Source organism: Vicia villosa, linkage group LG4 (genome assembly GCF_029867415.1).
Source record: "Vicia villosa cultivar HV-30 ecotype Madison, WI linkage group LG4, Vvil1.0, whole genome shotgun sequence".
In the NCBI taxonomy this organism is placed as follows: Eukaryota; Viridiplantae; Streptophyta; class Magnoliopsida; order Fabales; family Fabaceae; genus Vicia; species Vicia villosa.
Genome location: NC_081183.1, coordinates 10144218 through 10170423, shown reverse-complemented (window position 1 = coordinate 10170423; position 26206 = coordinate 10144218). Strand labels below are relative to the sequence as shown.

The following is a 26206-nucleotide window of genomic DNA, read 5'->3' as shown; positions in this document are numbered from 1 at the left end:
ATTTGGATTATAAAGTTTGTATCCTTTGGAACTTGAGTCGTAACCTATGAACACATATTTCTCACTTTTATCATCGAGCTTTGTTCTTCTTTCGTTTGGAACATGGGTATAGGCAATACTTCCAAACACTTTGAGGTGAGAGATCCCTGGCTTCCTTCCACTCCATGCTTCTTGTGGTGTCTTATCATGCACACTTCTTATTGGGGAGCGATTTGTCAAGTATACCGCACATGCCACAGCTTCGGCCCAAAACTCCTTCGGCATCTTCTTGCTCTTGAGCATGCTTCGCACCATGTTAAGTATGGTTCGATTCTTTCTCTCTGCTACTCCATTTTGTTGTGGCGATCTTGGCACAGTCAGTGGACGACAAATTCCATGGTCTTCACAATATTTATTGAACTCATTTGAAGTGAACTCTCCTCCTCGATCAGATCTCATGGCCTTAATGGAAAGACCACTTTCTTTCTCCACAAGGGCTTTGAACTTCTTAAAGTTTTCAAACACTTCTGACTTCTACTTCAAGAAGTAAACCCATGTTTTTCTTGAATAATCATCAATAAAGAGGAGAAATTACTTACTCTTACCAAAAGAGTTGGGTTTGGTTGGTCCACAAACATCTGTGTGTATGAGCTCTAGCGGCTTTGTCGCTCTTGATGTTGATTCCTTTGGAAAGCTTTTTCGGAATTGCTTCCCAATTAGACATCCTTCACAGAGTTGATCTGGGTGGTTGATGCTAGGCAAGCCTCTCACCATCTCCTTCTTCGCCAAACGTTCTAGACCGTCGAAGTTGAGATGCCCAAATCGTAGATGCCATAGCCACGAGGAATCGGTATAGCATGCCTTGAGACACTTTGCCACATCATTTTGAATGTTCAAGAGCAACATTCTATTCTTTGACATAGGCACCTTAGCAATCAAGTTATGTTTACAATCTCTTAAGAAAAGACTATGGTCTTTCAAGTGGATGTCATAGCCTTTCTCTAATAATTGTCCCAAGCTCAAAATATTATTCTTCATGTTAGGGACATAGTAGACATTGGATATTAATTGATGACTACCATTATTCAAGCGTATGAGAATTTTACCTTTGCCTTTGACTGGTATCTTCGAGTTATCTCCAAATGAGACATCGCCATTTGCCGCTTCATTGATCTCTACAAACATGCTTCAATCGCCGCACATGTGGTTGCTTGCACCAGTGTCGAGGTACCACTTGTTTCTTTTCTCTTCAACTTGGTTTTGACATGCGAGTAGTAAATTTTCTTCTTCTCTACCTTTTTCTTCTACAAAGTTAGCCTTCTCTTCAACCTTCTTCGAGAATCTACACTCGGATGCATAGTGACCAATCTTGTTGCAGTTGAAGCACTTGACTTGTGATTTTTCGTACCTCAACCATGAATTTCCTCTTCCACGACCTCTTGTCGCTTATGGATTCCAACTTCTTTCTCCATTGTTGAAGTTGTTAGAGTAGTTGTTGTAACCTCCTCTTCCTTCTCCTCCACGTCCTCGTCCACGTCCACGATCTTGGCCACGTCCTCGTCCTCTTTGGCTCTTGTAGTTTACATAGTTTGCTTCCTTTATGTTGAGTTGTAGTAGTTGCTCTATAGCCTCCTTTTGTTTAGTTTTTCTCTTTTGTTTTTCTTCATATGCTTGTAAGGAACCCATAAGTTGCTCTATGGTCATGGTATTTAAATCCTTGTTTTCTTCAATGTTGGTAACAATGAAGTCAAAACTTGGATTTAAAGTGCAAAGTATTTTCTCCATGACTTTCACATCATCAACATCTTCACCATTTCTTTTAAGTTTATTGACTACGGCCAATACTCGAGAAAAATAATCAGAAATTGACTCGGACTCCTCCATAAACAAACGTTCAAAGTCACCTCTAAGAGTTTGAAGACGAATCTTTTTTACCTGCTCAACTCCTTTGTTGCAAGTTTGAAGCTTGTCCCACGCTTCTTTGGCCGTCGTTGCGTTGGATATCTTCTCAAAAGTATCTTCATCCACCGATTGATAAATGAGGAAGAGAGCTTTCTTGTCTCTCTTTCTTGACTCCTTCAATGTATCTTTTGCACCTTGACTTAGTGAGGCTTCATCTTGCTCCTTGAAGCCTTTCTCAACGACATCCCACACATCTTGAGATCCTAGTAGCGCCTTCATCTTGATACTCCAATTATCATAGTTGTTCTTTGTGAGCATCGGCATTTGAAAAGGGAAACCTCCATTTGCCATCTTTTGAGGACCTTGAAGCTCTGGTACCACTTTGTTAGAATTAAGGTTGTTTTTGTGTGTAGGACAAGTGTTTAGAAATATTGGAGGCTTGAATAGAAACTTGATAGGTAGGAGAATTCTTTATGGAAGAGAGAACTTTGTATTTTTGCTTGATACAAATGTGTAGGATTACATCTCTATTTATACTACTCTAAGGAGAACTCTAGACACACTAATTCTAGAGAGTTCTCAACTCTAGAGATTCAAAGAGTATTCTAGAGAATTTTACAACTATAAGAAATATCTAGACATTCCAAACACTACAAGAATTCTCTAGAAACACTACCAAAAATTATCTAAGCCCAAAATAATTAAGCCCAAAATACCAAATAATAAAGAGGCCCAAATCAAGTTTAATATTTCAACAGGGTTGACATTCGCTTACTCCTTAACGTAAATATTTTTCTTAGTTGGGGAATTTGAGATTTAACATCAGACGATGTTCCTTCCGTTGATATGAGGTTAAACAAATGCAAATATAAACAAAATTGAGGTAGTCAAATATTTCTCAAATTTAATGTGAGAAGAATTGAATTGAGCATTATGCACCACAAACCTCAAGTACTGGAAACTACATAAGGCTTTTAACTTTCTCCATTCTTAATTTGGTCATGCTTCCATGATAGTTATTCCTATTTGATAATTTATATTCACAGACCCATTACCATATATGAATTTTATATTTTCTCATAGCTCCTTCATATATAAAGTGCATCAAAGTAAATTGATTGTGTTCATACTAATCTTTTCAAAACCAGACCAAGCCATTCAACATATGTTGAACTGAGAACCTTTAAGTAGGCACGAATTTGTTCAACCACAATGATTTTTATTGCATCAGAACCATGTCGAACCATGGTTCAACTGATGGTTCAACCGATTAAACCGTGATCTAAAGGTCTGAATACTCCATTCTATGAATTGTGCTAACAATACACAAGTCTCAAACTCAAACATGCATGTTCATAACAATGCTTACAAATGTCTTACAAAGCAAATCAAACTACCAAATTTCAAAACATTTAAACAACATAGTTTGAAAACATCCAAAATAAAATATGATTAAACATCAATTGACTAATGATTGGGACCCAAAAGTGCGAGAAGAAAAGCCCTATAGTTGCCCGATGTTTCAGAGTGAACTGCATCATTCAATGTCTTCTTGTATTTCTTCGCATATTCTGCTTTGATATTGTTGTGAATTCAATGCCAAGAACAAAGTATAAAACAAGGAAGAATAAAGGACAAGGAAGAAGAGGAACACAAGAATTGGTTATAACTGCTATTCTTTCACTTTCTCTTAAAACAAGATTACAAGTTTACAAGAATAACAAATAACCTCTCTCACCCTAAATTAGGATTTGCAGCTTAGCAATGATGAGAGACTAGTATGCTATTTATAATAAAACCTAACATACTAACTAATGGGCTTTTTCAGCAAGGCCCATTACACAAGCCAACTTAATAAACAAGCTAACTTAACAAATTAGGGTTTAAACACTAAACCTAATTTAACATGCTAACAACCCTAGCATCTTCGACACAAGCATGTGAACAACCTTCGACTTCATGCTTAATCCTGTCGAACCAAGAAGCTACCCTTCGACCACACTAGAGTTCGATCCAATATCCCACAAATCTCCACCTTGGATCTAACTCTACAACGTCAAGGAACACACTAGCTTTCTTCATGCAGCTTTATCAACTACATACAGTGGAAAAACTTGCAACTCGGCAATGTCTTGGTGATCATATCAGCAGCATTGTCTTCAGTCGAAACCTTCAGCACTTGGACTTCTCCACGCTCGATTACTCCTCTGACGAAATGCAGCCTCACATCAATGTGCTTAGTTCGCTCATGATAGGCTGAATTCTTCGACAGGTGTATTGCGCTTTGACTATCACATTTAACAGTGATACCTCGACCTTGAAGTTTCAACTCCTTCGTAAAACCTTCAAGCCACAATGCTTCTTTCATAGCTTCAGTGAGAGCAATATATTCTGCTTCAGTGGTTGATAGAGCAACAACCTTCTGAAGTGTCGCTTTCCAACTAATTGTTGTGCCAAACATAGTGAAAACATATCCAGAAATAGATTTTCTGGAATCCATACAACCTGCATAATCAGAGTCGACATATCCTTCGATTACTGCTTTACTATCTTCACATAAGGCTCCACCATAAATTAAGACTCTGTTCAGAGACCCATTTATGTACCTTAAAATCCACTTTAATGCTTGCCAGTGAGCCTTTCCAGGATTCGCCATGTACCTGCTTACAAGACTTACTGCATATGCTATATCGGGTCTAGTACAGACCATAGCATACATCAAAGAACCAACTATATTAGCATATGGGATGCTATTCATATAGGCTCTTTCGACATCAGTACTGGGACACTGATCAATACTCAGCTTGAATTGAGGGTTTGTAGGAGTCACAACTGGCTTCGAATTCGACATACCAAACTTTTCGAGAATCTTTCGTAGATATGCCTCTTGAGATAGGCATAACTTCGACTTCTTTCTATCTCTTTGAATGTCAATTCCAAGAATTCTGGAAGCAGCTCCCAGATCCTTCATATCGAACTCCTTATTGAGTTCAGCCTTCACCCTCATCACATCTTCAACATTGTTGCTTGCAATGAGAATATCATCCACATAAAGCAACAAAATAACAAATGAATTACCAGGTCGAAATCTGAAGTAAACACAGTGGTCGAACTGACTTCTAATGAAACTTATGCGTGCCATGAACTTGTCGAATCTCCTATTCCACTGTCGAGGAGATTGTTTCAGCCCATACAAAGATCTCTTTAACTTGCACACATAATCTTCCTTCCCCTTTTCGACATACCCTTCAGGTTGCCTCATCAGGATCGTTTCATCTAGGTCACCATACAAGAACGCAGTCTTCACATCCATCTGTTCCAGTTCAAGGTCGAACTGTGCCACCATGGCAAGCAACATTCGAATGGACCTATGCTTCACAACAGGAGAAAACACATCATTGAAGTCGACACCTTCTTTTTGAGTGAAACCCCTTGCAACTAACCTTGCCTTGTATCTTTTCGACGTCACTCCTTCAATTCCTTCCTTAACTTTGAAAATCCATTTACAGCTGACTAACCTTGCCCCAGCAGGTTTCTTGATCAGTTCCCAAGTGTGATTATCATGAAGAGATTTCATCTCATCATCCATGGCCTTCAACCATTCAGTCTTATTTTGACTCCTCATAACTTCCTTGTAGTCTCTAGGTTCTTCGTCTAGAACCTCACTTGCAGAGATTAAGGCATAAGCTATAAGATCTGCATACCCAAGTCTCTGAGGTGCTTTGATGACTCTTCTCGACCTATCTCTCGACAATAGGTAGTCATCGACAGTTTCCTCATCCTCAGCATTTTCTGCTTCTTCTTCGACTTCATCTGGGATATGCAATTCAGCATCAACATGCTCCACCTCAACAGGAATCTCTACCTGTTCCAGCTCTTCGTCAGATGTTTCTGTACTTCGACCAACATCATCAGTTTTCTTAAAAGCCATTTCAGCTTCATTGAAAACTACATCTCGACTGGTGATACACCTCCTGTGACCTGGCTCTAGGCACCATAGCCTATAAGCTTTGACTCCTTCAGGGTATCCCATGAACATGCATTTTAGAGCTCTAGGTTCGACCTTGTCTTGCCTAATGTGAGCATAGGCTATGCAGCCAAATACTCTCAGTTTGTCGAGATCTGGTGGATGTCCCGACCAAACTTCTTCAGGTGTCTTCATATCTAACGCTGTCGAAGGACATCTGTTTATTAGATATGTTGCTGTCGAAACAGCCTCAGCCCAGAACACCTTCTTTAACCCTGCACTAGTTAACATGCATCTGACTCTCTCCAAAATAGTTCGATTAAACCTTTCAGCCAAACCATTTTGTTGTGGAGTACCTGCAGTAGTTCTATGCCTTGCAATACCAGAGGCAGCACAAAAGCTGTCGAATGCCTCATTGCAAAATTCAAGGCCATTGTCGGTCCTTAACCTCTTGACCTTTCTGCCAGTCTGATTTTCAACCAGAGTCTTCCAACTTTTGAAATTCTCAAAAGTTTCATCCTTAGTCTTCTGGATGAATACCCATAATTTTCTGGAATAATCATCTACTATGGATAGAAAATACCTTGCTCCAGAATGTGATGGACACCTTGCAGGCCCCCAAAGATCAGCATGGATGTAATCAAGGGATCCATGTGTTCTTTGTTTGCCTTTGTTGAACTTCACTCTGCAAGATTTTCCAAGTACACAGGGTTCACAAAACTTCAGCTTTTCGATTTTGTCTCCACCAAGCAGATTTTGTTTCCCTAATTCGACCAGACCCCTTTCACTGACATGGCCCAATCTCATGTGCCAGATTTCTGTTTTCGACAAAGGTTTCGTGGATGCAACATTTGTCGAACCACTTACAACTTCAGCCTCAAGGGTATACAAGCCTTGTTTCTTCACGCCTCTCAAGACTTCCTTCGAACCCTTCATGACTTTTAGGATACTTTTCTCTCCTTGGAAAACATATCCTTTCTTGTCGAACTCACCAAGAGAAAGCAGATTTCTCTTCAAATCAGGAACATACCTGACTTCAGTCAACAACCTTATTGACTCATCATGGAGCTTGAATCTAACAGATCCAATACCTGCAATCTTGCAAGCCTTGTTGTTTCCCAGCAATACTGATCCACCATCTTGATCACATAATTCCTCGAACAAGTCTTTGTTTGGAGTCATGTGCCAAGTGCAACCTGAATCCATAATCCACTCCTTCTTAGAGTCACTGCTTGAAACCACAAGAACATCAGATGATTCGAAATCATCTTGAACAATGGCAGCGTTGCCATTATCCTTCCCTCCATGATATTTCAGCCGTTCAGGGCACACCTTTCTTGTGTGACCCTCCTTCTTACAATGGTAGCATCGAATGCCAGATGCTTCGCCATTGTAAGACTTCGACTGGCTTTTGCCTTTCTTCTTGTCGAACTTACCATCCTTTCGTAAGAGTTTTCCTTTAACGGCCAAACCTTCGCCAACAGTCGAAGGTTTATGCTCCTTACGTTCATTCAAGTCCTTAGAGTACAAGGCTGATTGAACTTCTTCAAACGTCAGGGACTCCCTTCCATACAAGAGAGTTTCTTTGAAGTGAGCATGTGATCGAGGCAAAGCGCACAATAGTAACAGCGCTTGATCTTCATCATCGATCTTCACATCAATATTTTCAAGATCAAGAATCAGCTTGTTGAACATATCCAACTGCTCAGCCAACACTTTGTCTTCAACCATCTTGAATGAATACAAAGCTTGCTTCAGGTAGAGTCGATTTACCAGCGATTTGGTCATGTACAAACTTTCAAGTTTCACCCATAACCCTGATGCCGTCGTCTCCTTTGATACCTGCCGAAGAACCTTATCACCAAGGCTCAACAAAATTGCGCTGTGTGCTTTCTCGATCATATTCGTCTTCTCCGCTGTCGTCAATTCTGCATTCATGGCTGCCTCCCCCTTCAACGCTTCCAAACAACCCTGCTGAACCAGTAGGGCTTTCATCTTCAAGCGCCACAGACCAAAATCATTCACTCCGGTGAATTTTTCAATCTCATACTTTGTTGAAGGCATCTTCTCCACGCTCACCGCACCAATTTGTTGTGAATTCAATGCCAAGAACAAAGTATAAAACAAGGAAGAATAAAGGACAAGGAAGAAGAGGAACACAAGAATTGGTTATAACTGCTATTCTTTCACTTTCTCTTAAAACAAGATTACAAGTTTACAAGAATAACAAATAACCTCTCTCACCCTAAATTAGGATTTGCAGCTTAGCAATGATGAGAGACTAGTATGCTATTTATAATAAAACCTAACATACTAACTAATGGGCTTTTTCAGCAAGGCCCATTACACAAGCCAACTTAATAAACAAGCTAACTTAACAAATTAGGGTTTAAACACTAAACCTAATTTAACATGCTAACAACCCTAGCATCTTCGACACAAGCATGTGAACAACCTTCGACTTCATGCTTAATCCTGTCGAACCAAGAAGCTACCCTTCGACCACACTAGAGTTCGATCCAATATCCCACAGATATATTGCATATCAATCTCAGTCCTTGATACAATTACCCTTATGAGTGTGTCATCATTAGTCCCAATACCTTTCATTGCCTTATGCAACACCTGCATTGTAGCAAGCATGAACATACAAATTTTGTGTAAAAGAAAATTAATACATTTAAAAAGTTCTCTAATATTTCTATTCTATGCATCACAGACACAGACACGACTCTAATACTGGTATGTTTGCATCAATGATAAGTGATTGAATGTAACTAGATGTGTCAGCGTCAGAAAAGTAGTAGCAATTCAATCATACTGTTATTGAACACGAAAACTTTGGCCATTGCGTAAAATCATAAAAGAAGTATTTGTCGTAAAGTTGAAGTGAAGATAAGAATACCTTTGCAAAATACTTTGCTGGATTTTTAGCACATTCAAGTATTGTCAAAAGTGCGAGACCTAAATTCCCAGATGTTTCATTCTTTACTGCCTAATATGAATTCAGTTTAAACTTTAATACCTCAAAATAAATGAAGTTGAAGAAGTGATGATTAGATTAAGGTGATTAAGATACCTTCTTCAATGAGTTACCATACATGTCATGATAATACGAATCGACCGCAGCCAAATGCGCACTACTTCGTTCACTGAATATTTTAACAAAAGTCTTTTCATCGATTCCGAGTTTCTTTTCACCCGCTTTGAAGAGAACCCACTACAGGAAAAAAGTCCTCCTGCCACGCCCAGAAAACCGAGGCTATATGCAAAATAACCGTGGCGTAACGCTGAGGCCACGGTTTGGCCACGGAAATCCAACTGTGGAGTATACGGCCGTGGCCTAAAGTTAAGACCACGGTTTTTTTTGTATAGACCACGCCTTTTTTACAACCGTGGCTTTTTTAGGCCACGGTTTAGGTAGCTTGATTAAGGCCGCGGTTTGTATTTGCCATGACTTAAAAACTGTGGCTATATGGTAAAGCCACGGTTTCATTTTAACGTTTACGACACAGTATTAGTTCAAGATATAGCCACGGTTTGGTTATGACCACCTATTTAAAACCATTGTTATATGTTATGCTTTCTAAACCATTTATCTAGCCACGGTTTATTTCTGTATCATTACATAAATATGTTATATATATATATATATATATATATATATATATATAATTAACAATAAAATTAACATAATAAAATTAACATTAAGGTCAAAAGTAAGTTTTTTTTTTTGTAGTGCCACTAATAATAGTTGGATACTAAGTTTTGATGTCATCCCAAATTCAAAATTCAAAACAACCATATGATCCAAAACAACCATATTAAACACAAGTTTCTCTCAAAAAAGAGTCATCCCAAAATAACAAAAAAAAATTCTAATAACTGGCTAGCTAGATAACATAAAACAACTATTCTTCTTGATCTTCTCCTTGCTCTTCTTCCACATCTTCTGCACAACCAGCTTCTTTAACAAACTAAAATTAGATTGGTATTAGTATTAAATATAACAAGAACCTCACCTATGACAAGGTCCATGAATAAATGAACTTTTCACTATAAGAAATGATTTAATAATTACTCTATTTAACATAAGATAAAATTGCCAATAATTACTCTATTTAACATAAAACCATAATATACATGCATTGATGACATTTCTCACCCTTGGTTAGATCATATATACGGTCTCCATCCTCATCATATTCATCCACAAACAATTTCCAATCAGTCTCACAATCTCCAAGAAGCTTCTCGTGCTCTTGAGTATAAACCTCAGGCTTTGTACCTTGTGCTATATAAATCACCACCTCCTTCTTTTTCTTACATGATGAATTTCCTTGATGCTCAGCTTTAGGAAGTTGGAAACTATAGTCAACCGGTGGTAGAGTCATTATGCTGCAAACCCATGAATCATAAACAGAAAATCAATTCCAAAACTCAAACACAATAATACTCCTTCCCCGTGTATTTTAAGCATCTTAGTTTTAGTGAAGCATCTAAGCCTGAAGATTAAAATAGTGAAGGTCAGTACATGCATCCAGTTAACTCTAACAGATATATTGGGCATTGATGAAAACATGTTTCCTAGCAACACCAATTATTCAAGTAAGTCGGATGCTGAAATATACACAAATCCCAGCCTACAACTATATTGTCCTATCATAAATATTCAGATAGAAATTGTGTATCTTTCTGCTTCAAAACAGGAAATAATAAATATACAATGATGAAGAATAACCACATACAGTAAAGACACAATGGTAAGAATTGGAAAAATAATAGGTGAACTATGTTATTTTAGAGTATTTCCTCTATCCACTAATTCCATCCCGTTCTTTCAAAATTAAATCTTCTGTTCAATGCACAAGATAAATGGAAGGCATTGCACCATCTATACGCATCATATAAAATGAAAATTACTACCTCTTAAGGAAGTATCAATCACTTTGATGGCTATGGTCATCAACGACGAACAATCCAAGCAAACATCAGCACCCTTGCAGCAGTATCTAACATCATCATAATCTGTCATATCCTAAAGCCCACCGTGCAAAAAAAAGAAGAGGATAACAAAGGTCAAAAAGAGGAAAGTATCTAAAGGCTTCAATAGGAGACTCAAGTCAGAAAAACTTACAATATCAAAAATAACTCCCTCTCAACTGGAGTGAAGACACTATTATCACCCTGTGCATAAGCATGCCTTTTTGCAGGCTGAACCACAAAAAGAATCATTAGTAAATGCAGCACGAACTATAACAAAACTGAGGAAGATAATAATTAACTATAGCGTGAGAGGAGAAATGTTACATCGATTGTATAGACAGGTCCAATGTCAATCTTTAAAGGGAATTTATCTTTGATCGAGTTTTCAAGTTCGAGGACACTGTTGTATGATTGAAAACGCAGATAAAAATCACCTTTCAGAGTGAAAGAAAATTCCCTTCTTCCAAAGTAAGACTGATCACAACCAGGATGTTTCCCATCTATGATAACATTGTTGACGCCGGCAGAAGAACTTATTGAAGGAGCTGGTTCAGAACATGCCTTGAGAACAGCTTCATTCTTTTAAAAAGAAAAAAAACCATAACATTAGCCATTGTCATAATGTTATATCCTTGTAAAGAAATAATGCATGAACAAAAACAAAAGGAAGTGGCTCTTCAACCACAGAAGATAAAGTAACAAAGCAACATCCTTAATCATTTTTTCTAGGTATGAGGAGCCTATTTTATTAATAACGTAGAATGCTAAGCTAATTTAACGGATAAGCATAAGAAACTAAACTAGCAGGGTGATTGCAAGTTGGGAGAGGTGTTATTCAAATACCTACCACACACGGAGAAGATGCTTCTTGGCATTGGCTTTACGGGTAGTCGTGAGTTTGATTCTCTTCCAAAGGAGTCCTCCAGAATCATGCTTCTTCACTTTCTCCAGCACACGTGTCGCCCAAAATGCACCAGCCATCTACTTTATTTTGCCTACAAAATAAACACAAACATATTAGATTCAATTAAGATTTCATTTGACACAAGCATCGTCTTATTTCTTACACTTCCCATTAGTCTCCAATCAATAGAAAATACATAATTTTCATATATTTGCAACACTACACACTACATAACATTAATTAGTTTGTAAAATAAAGAACTACACCTAAAAACAATATAACAAAATCAACAACATGCAAATAAAAATCAAATTACCTGATTTTGGACAGCCTTTGCCATCCTCCTGAATTCCTTCTTCATCACAGATTTGTGAAGCAAAGTGGAAGGTTTGTTCTGCTTCCTTGGCTTGGTGGTCGCCAATAACACAGACTGATCTTTGCCAGCTGGCTGAATAGTAACAGTTTTCTTGTTGGCCAAACCTATCAGAAAATCATAAACACAAACTAAGATCCATGCACAGAAATCAACAGAATCACAAATACATCACACAACAAAACATTCACATTATCAAAATCAAAATCTTAATCCTATTTCCACAGAATCCAATTAACATCACATTTAACATTAAAAGGAAGCTATTTTCTACTAACCAGAGTACTTGTAGGAGTTGAGGTTGTAGAGACTGTTTGGCTCTCTGCTAAACTGAACACTCTGAGTGTTGTTACCGAACTCCTTAACCAAGAAAGAGTTGTTCCTCTTCTACTCAGAAACGGAGATTTATCAAAACAAAACATAAACTTGTACTTGAGAAAAAGAGGAGTTAGGGTTTTCAACAACAGTTTACCAACACTAGAAAAATTTAATAAAGGATACTTACTCTAGAAGAATAGGATGCTCACGGCTGCCTGAACAAATCTGGCGTGGTGGCTCGCCCAAAATAGTGCCGAAATTTTGTAATAACAAAGCAATCCAAAAATCTCAATACAAGGAAAGAGGAAAAGTACAAGACGAAGAATAAAATAGAGTATGATGGCTGAAAGTCCTTACCGTCAAGAGGGGAGATAGAGGTCACCGACAAATAGCTAGAAAATATGATCTGTTGTGTTCGATGGAGAGCTCATGTGAAGGACAACACAAAAAACACTTTCATTCTTCATTTTCCGCCGTGGTGGCCGAAGGCAGAAGGATGGTGGCGGGCGGCGAGGTTGGGAGAAATGGAATACAAATCGGTGTAAAATAAAGGTCATGCGACGAGGAGCAAGGAAGTGGTGTTTGTTTTTTGATTTGAATTTCAAAGTGACCGGAAAGAGGAGAGAGGAAGCGGCGATTTAGAGAGAGAGGGAAGTGAGGGAAGGAGACGGAGATTATTGAGGCATGAGAGGAGGGAGAGGAAAAATTAGGTTAACTTGTATTTATATTTTAAATGTTTTTTTAATTGAAAAATATTATAAAAGATATTAATTTAGAAGAGGGAAACGAAAAGAAAAGAGGGAAAAAATAGCGGGGACTAATTTTTTTGGACTTTGGTTATAATTTTTAGTCAAAATTATAAGGTCGCAGTTTTTCTTTGTGGCTTAAAATATCCGCAGTTGTATAACTGTGGTAATTGAAGTAAATGCCACAGTTTCATACTCCGGATTCAATATTTTATAACATAATTCTACGCTTTTATAACCATGGCCAAAACATATATGTTGCCACAGTTTCTGAGCTGTGGACAATTTTAGCGTGGCCGTAGGCCAAATTTCTAGTAGTGACCTTTGCATCCTTCTCAGCAATTTCTCTTAACAAGTTTTTTGCATAGATCGATTATTAGACGTGGAAAAAAGGTAAATTTGTCAACAACTAGAGACAGAATTCACAATTACAATCATATTTTTTTGATCCTATAAAAATTTCATTCAACTTGATACTCAATAAAAACCTCACCTTTTGAAGATCTCCGGAAGTGTTTGCTTCGATTTCATGCTCGAGATAAACTCCAAACTTTGAATGGTAGAGCTGTTTTAGAAATTGCAGTTGGGATGGAGTCCGCGAACATATTACCTCGGTAGCAGCTTCGAGGTTTCTCTTCACAACAAGAGACTTCCTAATGATTTCTGCATCACGTCCGGCAGGGTCGTGCATCCAAAGCAGAACTGCAGTCTGTAAAACCGAAAAAGTGTTAAACAAACAACGAAATTGAACAGTTCTAAGTTATTATAAACTTGATCCACTTTGTTAGATCTTCCGATTCAACGCTTTGTTCTTTTGTTCCATTGATTGATTTTGAATTCTGTATTACATTATGTAATTTTAAAAGATTGATTTATAGTTGTTCTAGGCCGTTTGAAGGCCTATAGCAAAAAGTCAAACGGTTTTAACTGCTCACACTATAAAGGAAGAGCGATTCATTTCAGGTATTCATATTCATTCTAACTCTCACATTACTCATTACTCTCTCAGTGAATTTGACATCGAAGTACTAACTTTGACTTTGACATCGAAGTACTAACTTTGCAGGTCAATCCTCTCTCTGCGCCACACCGAAAACCTACTCAACCAATCTAAGACCGCGTCTCGTAGTCTCACCAATCATTTCTAATTCTCAAGCGGAACAATAGTATTAATTTATGTAATTTAGTACCTCATTACACCAAGGAAAGATAATTTCGCTCCGGTCGCGTGAATCAACGTCTGATTAGATCCAAGAGCCACATGCAAAACGCACCTCTTTTCGTACAAACAGTTTTAACTGCTCACACTATAAAGGAAGAGGGATTCATTTCAGGTATTCATATTCATTCTCACTCTCACATTTGTTAGTTTTTGGGGTAGTAGTGATATTTTAGAATGTAGTTGGATAGTGTAAAGAGCTTTGGTTGATAGTTCAAAGATAGTAGCAAGTAGTGTGTTAGATAGTATCGGAGCATGGCAACACATAAGTAATCAATTTATTGTAGGAGGAGGGTAATAGTAGAATGAAGCCTCCAATGTTATTGATATTGAACCTTAAAGGCTTAAAGGCTTGAAGATAATTACACATATGTTTGCCTATTTATAGGAGCTTAAGGATGTTTCTAGAATAGAACTATCTAGGCTCTTGTGGTCTTTTCTACATTACATTTACATAGAACTTTCTAGACTATAAGTAAATCTAAGAATCATTGGAACACTCTAGAAACATGTAGCAACTTTAGACTATTCTAGTTTTCTCTAAACATTGTCATGTATTTATGCTAGAATATTCTAGAAATGTGCATCAATTTCAACACTCCTCCTTGATGCATATTTCTGTAACTCCAAGTGTAGTCCATAATTATTCAAATGTGAATTTGAGAAACTATCTCCTCCTCCATTGATACTCTTGTGTAATATATTCTATTTTGAAAAGCATTACCTCCATCGTGATTCCACTTTGTCACACTACTTGTCTCAATGAATGTTAGTGAACTCTTTCTCAACACTGTTGAAGGCTTTTTGATGAGAATCATTTTCACTCCTTAGTTGTGTTTCTGATCTTCCTTGTTTGTCTTGTTAAAGACTTCTAGCAAAGACCACTTTTTTTGTCTAGTTGCATGTGAATCTCCTTGTCATCACTCTTGCTTCTTAGTTACTTATGAGTCACCTTGCCTTTCTTGTAGAAGAATTTTGACAGGGACTCATTCTTGCTCTAGTAGTTGCATTTGTCTTCCTAGGCTTGTACTCAAGTTGAGCCTCAGAGGCCACAGGTCTCAATTTTTTATCGCCTGGACTTGTGCTCTATCAAAACTCGAGCCTTATTTGCCATAGGTTTACGACATTAGTTAAACTTGAAATTAAGAGGGTCAAACTGTTAGGCTACTTGAACTCCTCTCTTTCATTTTTAGTTTTGGGTTTTAACTCAAACAGAGTCGGGCCGTGTAGCTACCTGTACTCCTTTGTGTTTGAGTCGGAGACCTCATTTTCTAGTTTTAATAAAATTGTTGGTGACAAGAAGAAATAGTTTGCTACGCCCCGTGAATGACCGAACGTAGCTCTGATACCACTGTTAGGATTTTAAGGTAGTAGTGATATTTTAGAATGTAGTTGGATAGTGTAAAGAGCTTTGGTTGATAGTTCAAAGATAGTAGCAAGTAGTGTGTTAGATAGTATCGGAGCATGGCAACACATAAGTAATCAATTTATTGTAGGAGGAGGGTAATAGTAGAATGAAGCCTCCAATGTTATTGATATTGAACCTTAAAGGCTTAAAGGCTTGAAGATAATTACACATATGTTTGCCTATTTATAGGAGCTTAAGGATGTTTCTAGAATAGAACTATCTAGGCTCTTGTGGTCTTTTCTACATTACATTTACATAGAACTTTCTAGACTATAAGTAAATCTAAGAATCATTGGAACACTCTAGAAACATGTAGCAACTTTAGACTATTCTAGTTTTCTCTAAACATTGTCATGTATTTATGCTAGAATATTCTAGAAATGTGCATCAATTTCAACAACATTACTCATTACTCTCTCAGTGACTTTGACATTAAAGTGCTAACCTTGCAGGTCAATCCTCTTTCTCTGCCACACCGAAAACCTACTAAACCAATCTAAGACCTCGTCTCGTAGTCTCAACAAGCGGAACAATAGTATTAATTTATGTATTTTAGTACCTCTAACTTTCCGGTAAGTTCCGAAACTAAGCGCTTCGAAAGCTCCTCAGAAAATGTTGTTTTATATTCTTGTTGAATGTAGGCACGCTGAGTGGCGTCTCGATGAGCAAGAATATTGATCACAGCAGTTGTATCGCACCCAAATCCTGTGAAACCATAGAAGATCAGAATCAATTATATGCTTTTGGAATCACTTTTGACTCTTCCTATAATAAAACCAAACACATGCAAAAACTTCAAATGAATTACTACAGTCAAAATTGATCATAAGGCATTATTAAAAGCATGCATGCAACATATTTAGTTGATAGAGAGAACCTTTGAAAGCACGGTAAAGTTGAATGGCATCGTCTCTAGGAGAAGGAGGAATTGGAGGTACAATCAGTGTAGACATTTTCTTCTTCTTTTTCTTTCTCTCAATGGAAACCGAGAAGCTTGTGAGAAGCAAGAAAGTGTATAAAGAAAGAAAGAAATGAAAAAGGGGTAGGGGCAATATGGTCAACATATATTAAATACAGAGAAAATAAAATTATCATATTTTTTTTTTATGATTTATCAGGATAAAAGGATAAGTTTTGGGATGAGGGTAAATATTCCAACAATCCATGCATGATTCCATTCAAATAAGTTCCAAATACCAAAGATTTTAGTGGGCCTAAAATTTTTAATTATTTATTTACAAAGTTAACTTTATAAATATTTGTTTTTAAAGAGTGAAATTGATCCAAAATAAAAGAGATTATAAATATGTTTAGGATTTGAAATAGATTTTGAAAGTTTTTTTTTATTCTAAACTGTTTAGTGAGGCTTTTTTGCGTCTGATTGATTGTGAGAAGAATTAAGAGAGGAGGTAGATTGTGAGAAGAATTAAGAGAGGAGGTAGATGTTGAAAAAATTAATTATAAATTAAATGCATCGATCGATGATGCTATAATCGTGAACGAATCATTTTTTTTATAGTATTTCATATACTTAAAAATTGTTTTACTAGTATACAAAAATAACAAGGATAATTTAGTCAATATTCGAGTTTGCACAAGATCGAAGCTGGGAAGATGAAATCTGAAATTTTGTGTAAACTGCCTTTTGCAACAAATCACAAGTGTTTTCTATTTCTGAATTCAAAAAAACAACATTCACTTGTAAATTTTCTTATAAACTTGATTAATTCACCCATAATCATTTGTTATTGATTACAAACATGTTTTGAAATTTTTGATTTAGTACAGGGAACAAAACGAGTGTTTTTTTCAGCGCTAGAACAAAGTTATTTTGACAAGGAGTATAAAAAAATTAGTAATTTCATTGTCAAAATTATTTTTCTTAAAATTAGATTGGATTAACAATTACATGATTTGTCACTTCTTTATTTTATATTTATTTTCCTTAAAATTATTAATATAAAAGAAGTTTATTTGTTTTAAAATTAACTCATTAATTACAAGTTTTTCTGAAAATTCGGTATTATTAATGGTTAAAACTAAAGTTTTAAAAATAAGTATTATAGAATTGTGATTGCATATAAATTGTATTTTTTTATATTAATTAGATATGATTTTAATGTTATTTATACACTAGTAATAACATAGATAATGTTAATAGTTAATAAAATTATTTAAATATAAAATATGAGAATTCTATTTATTCTTTTAGAAAAAGTATTTGTGTTAGGATTTTTAGATTTTATTTTAATAAAAATCTATTTATTCTTTTAATAAAAATAATTTTAGAGGCATATAGCATGCGTGTGTTTATATACTAGTAGAAGCTTGAATTATGCTTATTGGAGAGAAATCATTGCATTTGTACATATGTATTATGACTTTTGAGGACTTGGAATCTGATGCATGGTGGTGGTGCAAATGAGACAGAAATGGGAATGTGGTAAACTGATAGGGTTCACATGTTGCATGGTTTAACAAAGGTATTGGGAAAAAAAACAAAACATTCGAAAGATGTCATTTTCACCGTGTTTCGTACACGCGGTATCGTCATTATTACTTTCTTATTATGGTTTTGTTCCTCAAAAAATTCATAGAAACAAGAAATGCAAGAAAAAATAACAGATTCAAGCATGGATTACAATGTTTGCACTTCTTATATATAACACTAACGCGATTATAGATAAGAGTAAAGAAAAATACACAAAAAATTTGTTCATTCAGTTGGGTTAAATCATTTATGTCTGCGATAAAGCAGCAAATAAAAGTAAGTATTTGTTTTATTGTCTTTATAGAAATTAGTGTGATATCATCTACAGAGGTTCAGCGTTTTGGTTGTCAAGTTCGTGCGTGTCTTCGGAAGATGGAGACATGGTGGAGCCATCCCTTTTCTCGGGGACTGTGTCTTATAAGACAATGTTGACGAAGCCTAGGCTGGACTTGTGTTCGAGAGAGAGAGAGAGAGAGAGAGAGAGAGAGAGAGAGAGAGAGAGAGAGAGAGAGAGAGAGAGAGAGAGAGAGAGAGAGAGAGAGAGAGAGAGAGAGAGAGAGAGAGAGAGAGAGAGAGAGAGAGAGAGAGAGAGCGCAGATGTATGAACATCGTGATCAGAGTCAAAACTGGCCATGGTGTAATTGGTAATAATTGCTTTGGTCTTTGTGTGAGGGGGAGAAAAAGACGGAGATATCAAGGTTTCCCACATACGGCATCACTGATCAGGGGGGTGATCGAAATCAGAAAGTGGACCAGAGACGTTTGTACGGTGCTGATGAAGAGGAGAAGGGGGTGTACATGCAAAGCACTCTGACGAGCAAGTAAGTAGGAGCATAAATACGTGGAATGTTTCAAGGGTTTGAAATTGTGTTACTTGACCCTCTCGAATGAGAGGGTTTTTATATTGTCCCCCACCGCTTGGCCATTGGTCCACGTTTTGGGCTAGATCGTGGATTTAGGCCCAAAACGCGTGACTGCCAGGATTCTAGGAGCATGTTAATGAATCCTGGAAAGCTGTTCAAAATTAGTCGTTGGTCGGGTAGAGAGGTGATTCTGGTCGACAGGGAGGCTTAACGAGCAAGATCCTGCTCGACCCCTCGGGGCAGGGAATCTTCCTTGTTGCTAGTCGAGCATAACGTCCAACGCTGTCCTCGGTATAAAGGGGGAGAGAGCCCGACTGTAACATCCTGATTTTTATTAATATTTTTATTAATTATATTAGTAATTATATTATTTGGTGTTTTTAACAATTATTTGCTTAATTTAGTCATTTGTGATGTTTATTGAAATTTTGCATTTTGGGACGATTTAGTCAGTATTAGTTCGGGATAGCGGATCAATATTTAATCGAAAATTTTAATATTTTTAGTATTAGAAATATTAATGAGTTAATATTTAGCGTTTTGGGAATTTTCTGAGTAATTAAGATTAGACCGGAAATATGAGACATTGAGTTATTAGAAGATTTTATCCGTATTTATTTTATTATATTATTTTATTTTATTTGGTGTGTTAATTATTTATTTATTTATTTGGTGTGTTAATTATTTATTTAATTATTTGGTGTGTTAATTATTTACTTAATTGTTATGAGATATAATAATTAATTAAATTAATTTACTATGTGTATTGGTATTTAGTTAGTTATTGGGTTAGTAGAAATATTAATAGATTATGTCTATTGGGCCTATTTACTAGAGTTAGAAGTATTAAGCCCATTATGACAAATAAGTAGTAAGGGTTAATGAGAGTTAGGAGTATCATTTTCATTTGTTGATTTTGAAGAGAATAGAAGGGAGAGAAGAAAAGAGCGTAGAAGAGAAAGAAGAGAGGATTGTAGATTCTTGAAGAGGGTGGATTAAAATCAAAAGGTAAGGGTGTGAATCCAAGTTATTATAAGTAGATATAAGTGGGTAATGATGATTGAGTTAGAAAATGCATATTTGGAATGGGTTAGATATCATGAAGTTAGGATTTGGGGATTTGTTATATTCTTGAAAACCCTAACATGAATCTATGTTTCAATCCATGAAATTGATGATTTATATATGCTATGATGTTTCTATATTGAATTCCATGAATGGGTATGTGTATAGAACATGATTTAGTGCATATATGTATGTTTAAGTTTCACTTGAAAATGGTTGATTTGAAATTTTGGTGAAAATTAATGGAGCTTAGAATCTTGTTTTTATAATCCTAATAGTTGCTATCTAATGTATATATTGTATAACTATTTATTTCATGAAAAATGATGGATTAACATGGTTTTATGGTGAAAAATTTGGGCTGGACAGCAGTATTTTCGCTACAGCAAACAGTATTTTTGCAACAGCATACAGTATTTTCGCAACAACAGTTTTCTGGTTTTTGACAGTATTTCCGTAACAGCAAATTTTCTGGTTTTGACAGCATTTTGAAAAACTTATAAATTCAATAACTTTTGACTCGGGTGTCCGTTTGATGCGCCGTTTGGACCGTTGGAAAGCTAAAATAAATTCCTATATTATTAAATTGGATTGAAAACCATTAGATAATAATTTAATATAACTTATATTTTTTGTATGTGTTTGATCGGTATGAATTGCTAATGATGTTGTATGTTACATGCAATTAGTTGTATGTATTCGAATTGTATGAGCCAATGATGATGCCTTGTGTTGAATTAACAATAATATGCTTTTATTAAGAAGTTGAATTAACCGTGTCATGTCATATCTTCTGATCCGTAACTTCTTTTTATGCGTCTTTTGAAGCATTAGAAAACCAATGTTATTATCTATGTGATAGGATAGAATTGGTTGGCACTTATTGAATTAATTATGATGTTGTTGTGTGAATAACATGTAATTATGTATATGTGAGTTATGAATCGATGAATTATGAATAACATTTGTTGATATGTTATGTGGTATGATATTCATGAGGTGTGCGAGTGAGTGTATGCTATTTAAATGCAATTGTGGAGAATGATTACTTGATGACTTAATCATTATGTGATAGTGTATGTCATGGATTAATGTTAATTGTGGATAACATGTATTGGTATTTCGTACCATGTGATAATTGTGATATTTGGAAACGTTGAATGCTAATTGTTATGCATTGTTGTAATTGTCGTATGATAAATGTGTTTTGTACGATGGTGGAATAATTCAATTAGTTGAATTTTGGTAATATGCTTGGATGTTAAGATTATATGGATAATTCTTAATTGCATATGTTTTGGTAATTGTATGTATACATGATGCTTAGATTTAGCAAATGTATATGTTGTTTTTGGAGAATTGTTGAGAAAGATAATGCTATGTGAATGCATATTCTGGATGAATTATGATTAAATGTTAGGTGTTATCTGAAATGACCAGGTGTGTTGTGTATTGTGGATAAATGTTGTCGGTTTTTTAAAAGCTTTTAGTTTTTGAAAACGTCGATGTGACGCCCTTTTCTATTATATGCATGCTTATTCTCTGATTATATGCTTATTTATTTTGGGGTATAAAAGGGGTGTTACACCGACCGTAAGACAGTTGAGACGACATCTTCCCTCCCCTTTGGTGATTGGGCTAAGGTTATTGGGTCGTCTTGGGAGAAAAAGCGGATTGGGCCATGCCTAGCCGTTGGACCAGTCCATAACCGTTTTATTCCTGTAAAATTATAAGGTGTACATGTGCCATTATGGCCTTGCAAATGGTGTAAAAATGAATATTTTTGGTACATTGTGTCTGTTTGAGAAATGGACAAAAAGTGAAATGTTTCTGTTTCATAAATGGCTAAAATATGGTTCTTTAATACATGTTAAAACCAAAATACTTTAAAAAATAACAATGTTTTCCCCTTGGTTATTATTATAAACCGAGGTAATAATTAATTATTCTCTATTACCTCGGCACCTCAAATAACTGAGAGTAAATGTGAGACGCACCATCCAGTTTTAAAAATAATAAAAATGCAGGAGTTGGGGATCGAACCCATGTGAAGTACAGTTTACCCCTCAGTTAGTGAAAAATAGTGAGGTATTATAGTAAGTTTTCATAACGCCCTTCGTTACCTCGCCTCTGTAAACGAGGTTAAAACCCCTTCACGTATGAAGTTAATCGAGTGTTTTGTATAAGTGTACGTTCATTTTTATTCCTTAAACTATACAATATAACTAACATTATAACTTTCAAATACTCCCATAACTACTATTATAAGAAGTTTATCCATATCCCAAAATAAAACAAGCATGACCGTCTTTGATTAATAATTGGGACCCAAAAGTTCGAGAAGAAAATCCCTATAGTTTCCAGATGTTACAGAGTGAACTGCATCATTGAGTGTCTTCTTGTATTTCTTTAAATATTCAGCTTTGATATATTGCATATCAATCTCTGTCCTAGATACAATAACTCTAATGAGTGTGTCATCATTAGTCCCCATACCTTTCATTGCATTATGCAACACCTACATTATGGCAAGCATGTATATATAAATTTTGTGTATGGAAAAAATAATACATTTAAAAGTTTCTTGAGTATTCCTAAATTTAAAATGAAGATGAATACCTTTGCAAAATATTTTGCTGGATTAGTAGCACATTCAGTTATTGTCAAAAGTGCGAGACCAAAATTCCCAGATGCTTCATTCTTTACTACCTGGTATATGTTCACCTTGAAATTTAAAACCTTAAAATATAAATGAAGTAGAATTGATTATAAGATTAATTTGATCAAGATACCTTCTTCAGTGAGTGACCATACATGTCATGATAATACAAATTGACCGCAGCCAAGTGCGCACTGCTTCGTTCATTGAATATTTGAATAAAAGTCTTTTCATCAGTTCCGAGTTTCTTTTCCCCCGCTTTGAAGAGAACTTTTGCATCATTGTGAGCCGTTTCCCTATTAACTTCGGGGCCTTCATGGCGAGGGGTGCTTATATATGCAAGCAAGATCTTAACAAGTTTTTTTTGCAAAAAGAAAGATTAGTTCTTATTGTATGAGGATTTTTAATGTCACTAATTTGTGATTAGGGGTGTGAATTGGTCAGACTAGGCCAAGTCTTAGAAGGTATGAGTCCGACCTGTGTTAAATTTTTAAGGTATGAGTCTGGCTTAGGGTCTATTATAGACTTTTTTTTGTCTAGTTTGGTCTTTTTAAAAGTCTGGTCTGACCTCAAAGTTTATTTAAAAGTTTATTTCAATGCTTTCAAATAGTCCATTTTACCTTTTTTTTAATAGAAGTTAAGGTATTTTATATACTATTTACCTTAACTTTTTATAGATAAACATATATAGGTTGACCTATAAGACATCATAGACTTTTTTAATAGCCTAAGTCTCCCCTATTTAATTAAATAAATTTTTAAAAAAGTTTAAGCCTAAATATTTTTATTAAATAGACCAAGTTAGACTAGGCCAAACTTAAACAGGTCAAGCTATAGGCTCCTATAGGCCGGTCTTGGCTCTTCTCATCCATATTTGTGATGTTATATCTAAGATTTAATTCTTAAGAGAAACTACAACTTTTTATAAACCTTGTAGAGTATTCATTCATAAACATCTCACCTTTTGAAGATCCCCAGAAGTTTTTGTCTGGATATCGTACTCGAGATAAACACCAAATTTTATATGGTAAAATGACTTTAGATATTTTAGTTGTGATGGAGTATGTGAACATATAACTTCGATAGCAGCTTCAAGGTTATTGTCGACGATTAGAGACTTTCTGATGATTTCTGCATCACGTCTGAGAGGGTCATGCATCCAAACCACAATTGCAGCCTGAAAAATTAATAAGTGTTAGCTCTTTCGATTCAATATTTTGTTTAACTCATTTCAAATTTTACAAAAGGTTATTACATTGTATATTATTAAAGTATGATATGTTGTGTTAATTTATATATTAGTAATTTAGTACCTCTAAATTTCCAGTGAGCTCTGAAACTAAACGTTTCGAAAGCTCCTCGGAATACGTTGTTTTGTATTCTTGTTGAATTTGGTCACAATGTGTAGCATCTCGATGAGCCAGAATATTGATCACAACACTTGTGTCACATCGAAATCTAAACCGTAGGATTAGAATAAAATAAAGATTTCATATAAAGATACATTTAAATGATAATGTCCTGAAAAACAACCTCATATCATAGAAATTGTATATAAGTAGTTCCAAATATTTCTCACTTTCTAAAAAATTGATGTTATCTATGATAGAACAATTTCATTTTAGGTATATCCTGAATAGTGGTTTTGAGTAATGGGGAAATTTTACTTTTCAAAGAATATTTTAGTAAGATTTAAATTCTAAGATAAGATTATCTTATATTGTTGGGTTACAAACATGCTATCGTTATCGAGCTGTTGAGTCATGCTGGAGATATCCAATTCTAGGTGTCAATTGGATAATAGCTAGAAGTAGAGTTGTCAAAATGAAACTGACTTAGTCCACCAAACTTATATTTTGATATAGATCGGTCCATAAAAACATAAAAAATAATGGAGAAAAAAAAGTCACATATGACCTACAATTTATCTTCTCTTGAACGAGTTTTAACACTCTCACTTCTCTGTGACTAATTCATCTTTCACTCTTCTATATCTCTTTTTGTTGCATTGTCTTCTTTCTTCGCCAACAATTTTTTCTCTCATTAATTCATTCTCAGTTAGGTAAGTGTTAATTTTTTATTTTACCAATTTCTCTCTGTTGTTAAAGCAATCAATAAATATACTCATTCAAGCACAAATTCAATTTGTTTTGATTTATAATTTTATAGTTGAATACTTACCTCTATTATTAAAGTTAAATGTTATTTTTCTGATGTTGTTCTTGAAAATGTTTAGCGTTAATGATTAAATGTTGAATATTAAAAATTGTAAGTGTTTTTAGAAATAATAACTACTACAACAACAACAACAATAATAATAATAATAATAATAATAATAATAATAATAATAATAATAATAATAATAATAATAAATTTATAGATATATTATATAGGGTTAAATATGTTAGGGATCCCTATAAATATGACAACTTTCAATTTTAGTCCTTACAAAAAATTTCTTCAAACAATGATCCTCACAATATTTTCCGTCTCTATTTTTGGTCCCTCCCGTTAGATTCCACTAACGGAGGCTTATGTGGCACGCCACGTCAGTTAAAATAAATATTAAATAAAAAAGACAGATTGCGGGGGTTTTAAACCCCTTTAAATAACTTTAAAAACAATAATTTTTCACAAGGAATTAATTAGGAAAATCTTTCTTACCCTCATTCTTGACATCATCAGGAATGAAATTTCCAACTCAATGGCTTGTAACTTGAGTACCTGATATTATCACTATCTTGGATAAATAATCTATCTTCCATGGCCGAACTTGAAGCAGCAGTATGCGTATGCCTTGCTGAACATGTTCATGGCTTAGAACCTGTAATGCCATGTATGGATGACATTGATTACACTTGTTGTGACGTGTAGGTGGAGCTGAACCTAACCCGTAGACATCATCCTATCAGTATAGTCTTTTTTTATCTTCCATATCAAGTGCCTCATTACATTATAAAGTTTGTAGCCAAGCTACATGAATTTTACACTCATCCAGTAGAAATCAAAACACATAATTGGGGCTTTACACCTAATATAAAAGATTTGTTGTTTTTGCTTCATTCCAAATCCATGACTCGCTCAAATTTATTGTTGGTACAGTGATGGAATTTACAATAATCAAAGACATGGAATATAACTTAAAAAATAACTTAAAAAAATCAAAAAATTCCAGGGATATATTGAATGCCAGATTGGTAACTACGTAAAGCAGTGGAAGCAAGGGAGCACCATCACAACCTGAGACATGGAAATGAATGTTTTCGACAAGGTTCAAAATCATTTAAGGGAAGAAGAGCTATTTAATTATTGAACCTTTTCACAAA

The 26206-nt window shown here is 35.3% G+C and overlaps 4 protein-coding genes across 4 annotated transcripts; all 4 read right to left on the bottom strand.

Moving 5' to 3' along the window:
* Positions 1–1425: 1425 nt before the first annotated feature.
* On the bottom strand, positions 1426–2232 carry LOC131596760 (uncharacterized). Its single transcript, XM_058869503.1, has one exon. The coding sequence runs from the start codon at positions 2230–2232 to the stop codon at positions 1426–1428; it is 807 nt and encodes a 268-aa protein (XP_058725486.1).
* A 982-nt stretch (positions 2233–3214) lies between these two features.
* On the bottom strand, positions 3215–16839 carry LOC131596759 (annexin D5-like). The gene is made up of 8 exons (XM_058869502.1): positions 16680–16839; positions 16362–16507; positions 13646–13884; positions 13499–13522; positions 8928–9066; positions 8754–8843; positions 8344–8473; positions 3215–3455 (listed from the first exon to the last, which is right to left on the bottom strand). Exons 1-8 carry the CDS (start codon positions 16753–16755, stop codon positions 3349–3351), a joined length of 951 nt encoding a protein of 316 aa, XP_058725485.1. The 5' UTR covers positions 16756–16839; the 3' UTR covers positions 3215–3348.
* Positions 9556–12804, bottom strand: LOC131598799 (large ribosomal subunit protein eL28y-like; the record flags this gene model as incomplete). The annotated part of the gene is made up of 9 exons (XM_058871359.1): positions 9556–9825; positions 10014–10246; positions 10775–10886; positions 10986–11062; positions 11159–11413; positions 11682–11829; positions 12055–12218; positions 12390–12498; positions 12787–12804. Coding segments are annotated over 4 exons (300 nt in total), but the record flags the coding sequence as incomplete, so codon positions are not given.
* Positions 16840–22330: 5491 nt separating the features above from the next.
* LOC131598803 (annexin D5-like) lies at positions 22331–24343 on the bottom strand (the record flags this gene model as incomplete). Its single annotated transcript, XM_058871362.1, has 5 exons — positions 22331–22739; positions 22841–22930; positions 23014–23229; positions 23842–24057; positions 24194–24343. Coding segments are annotated over 5 exons (876 nt in total), but the record flags the coding sequence as incomplete, so codon positions are not given.
* Between the last annotated feature and the right edge of the window lie 1863 nt (positions 24344–26206).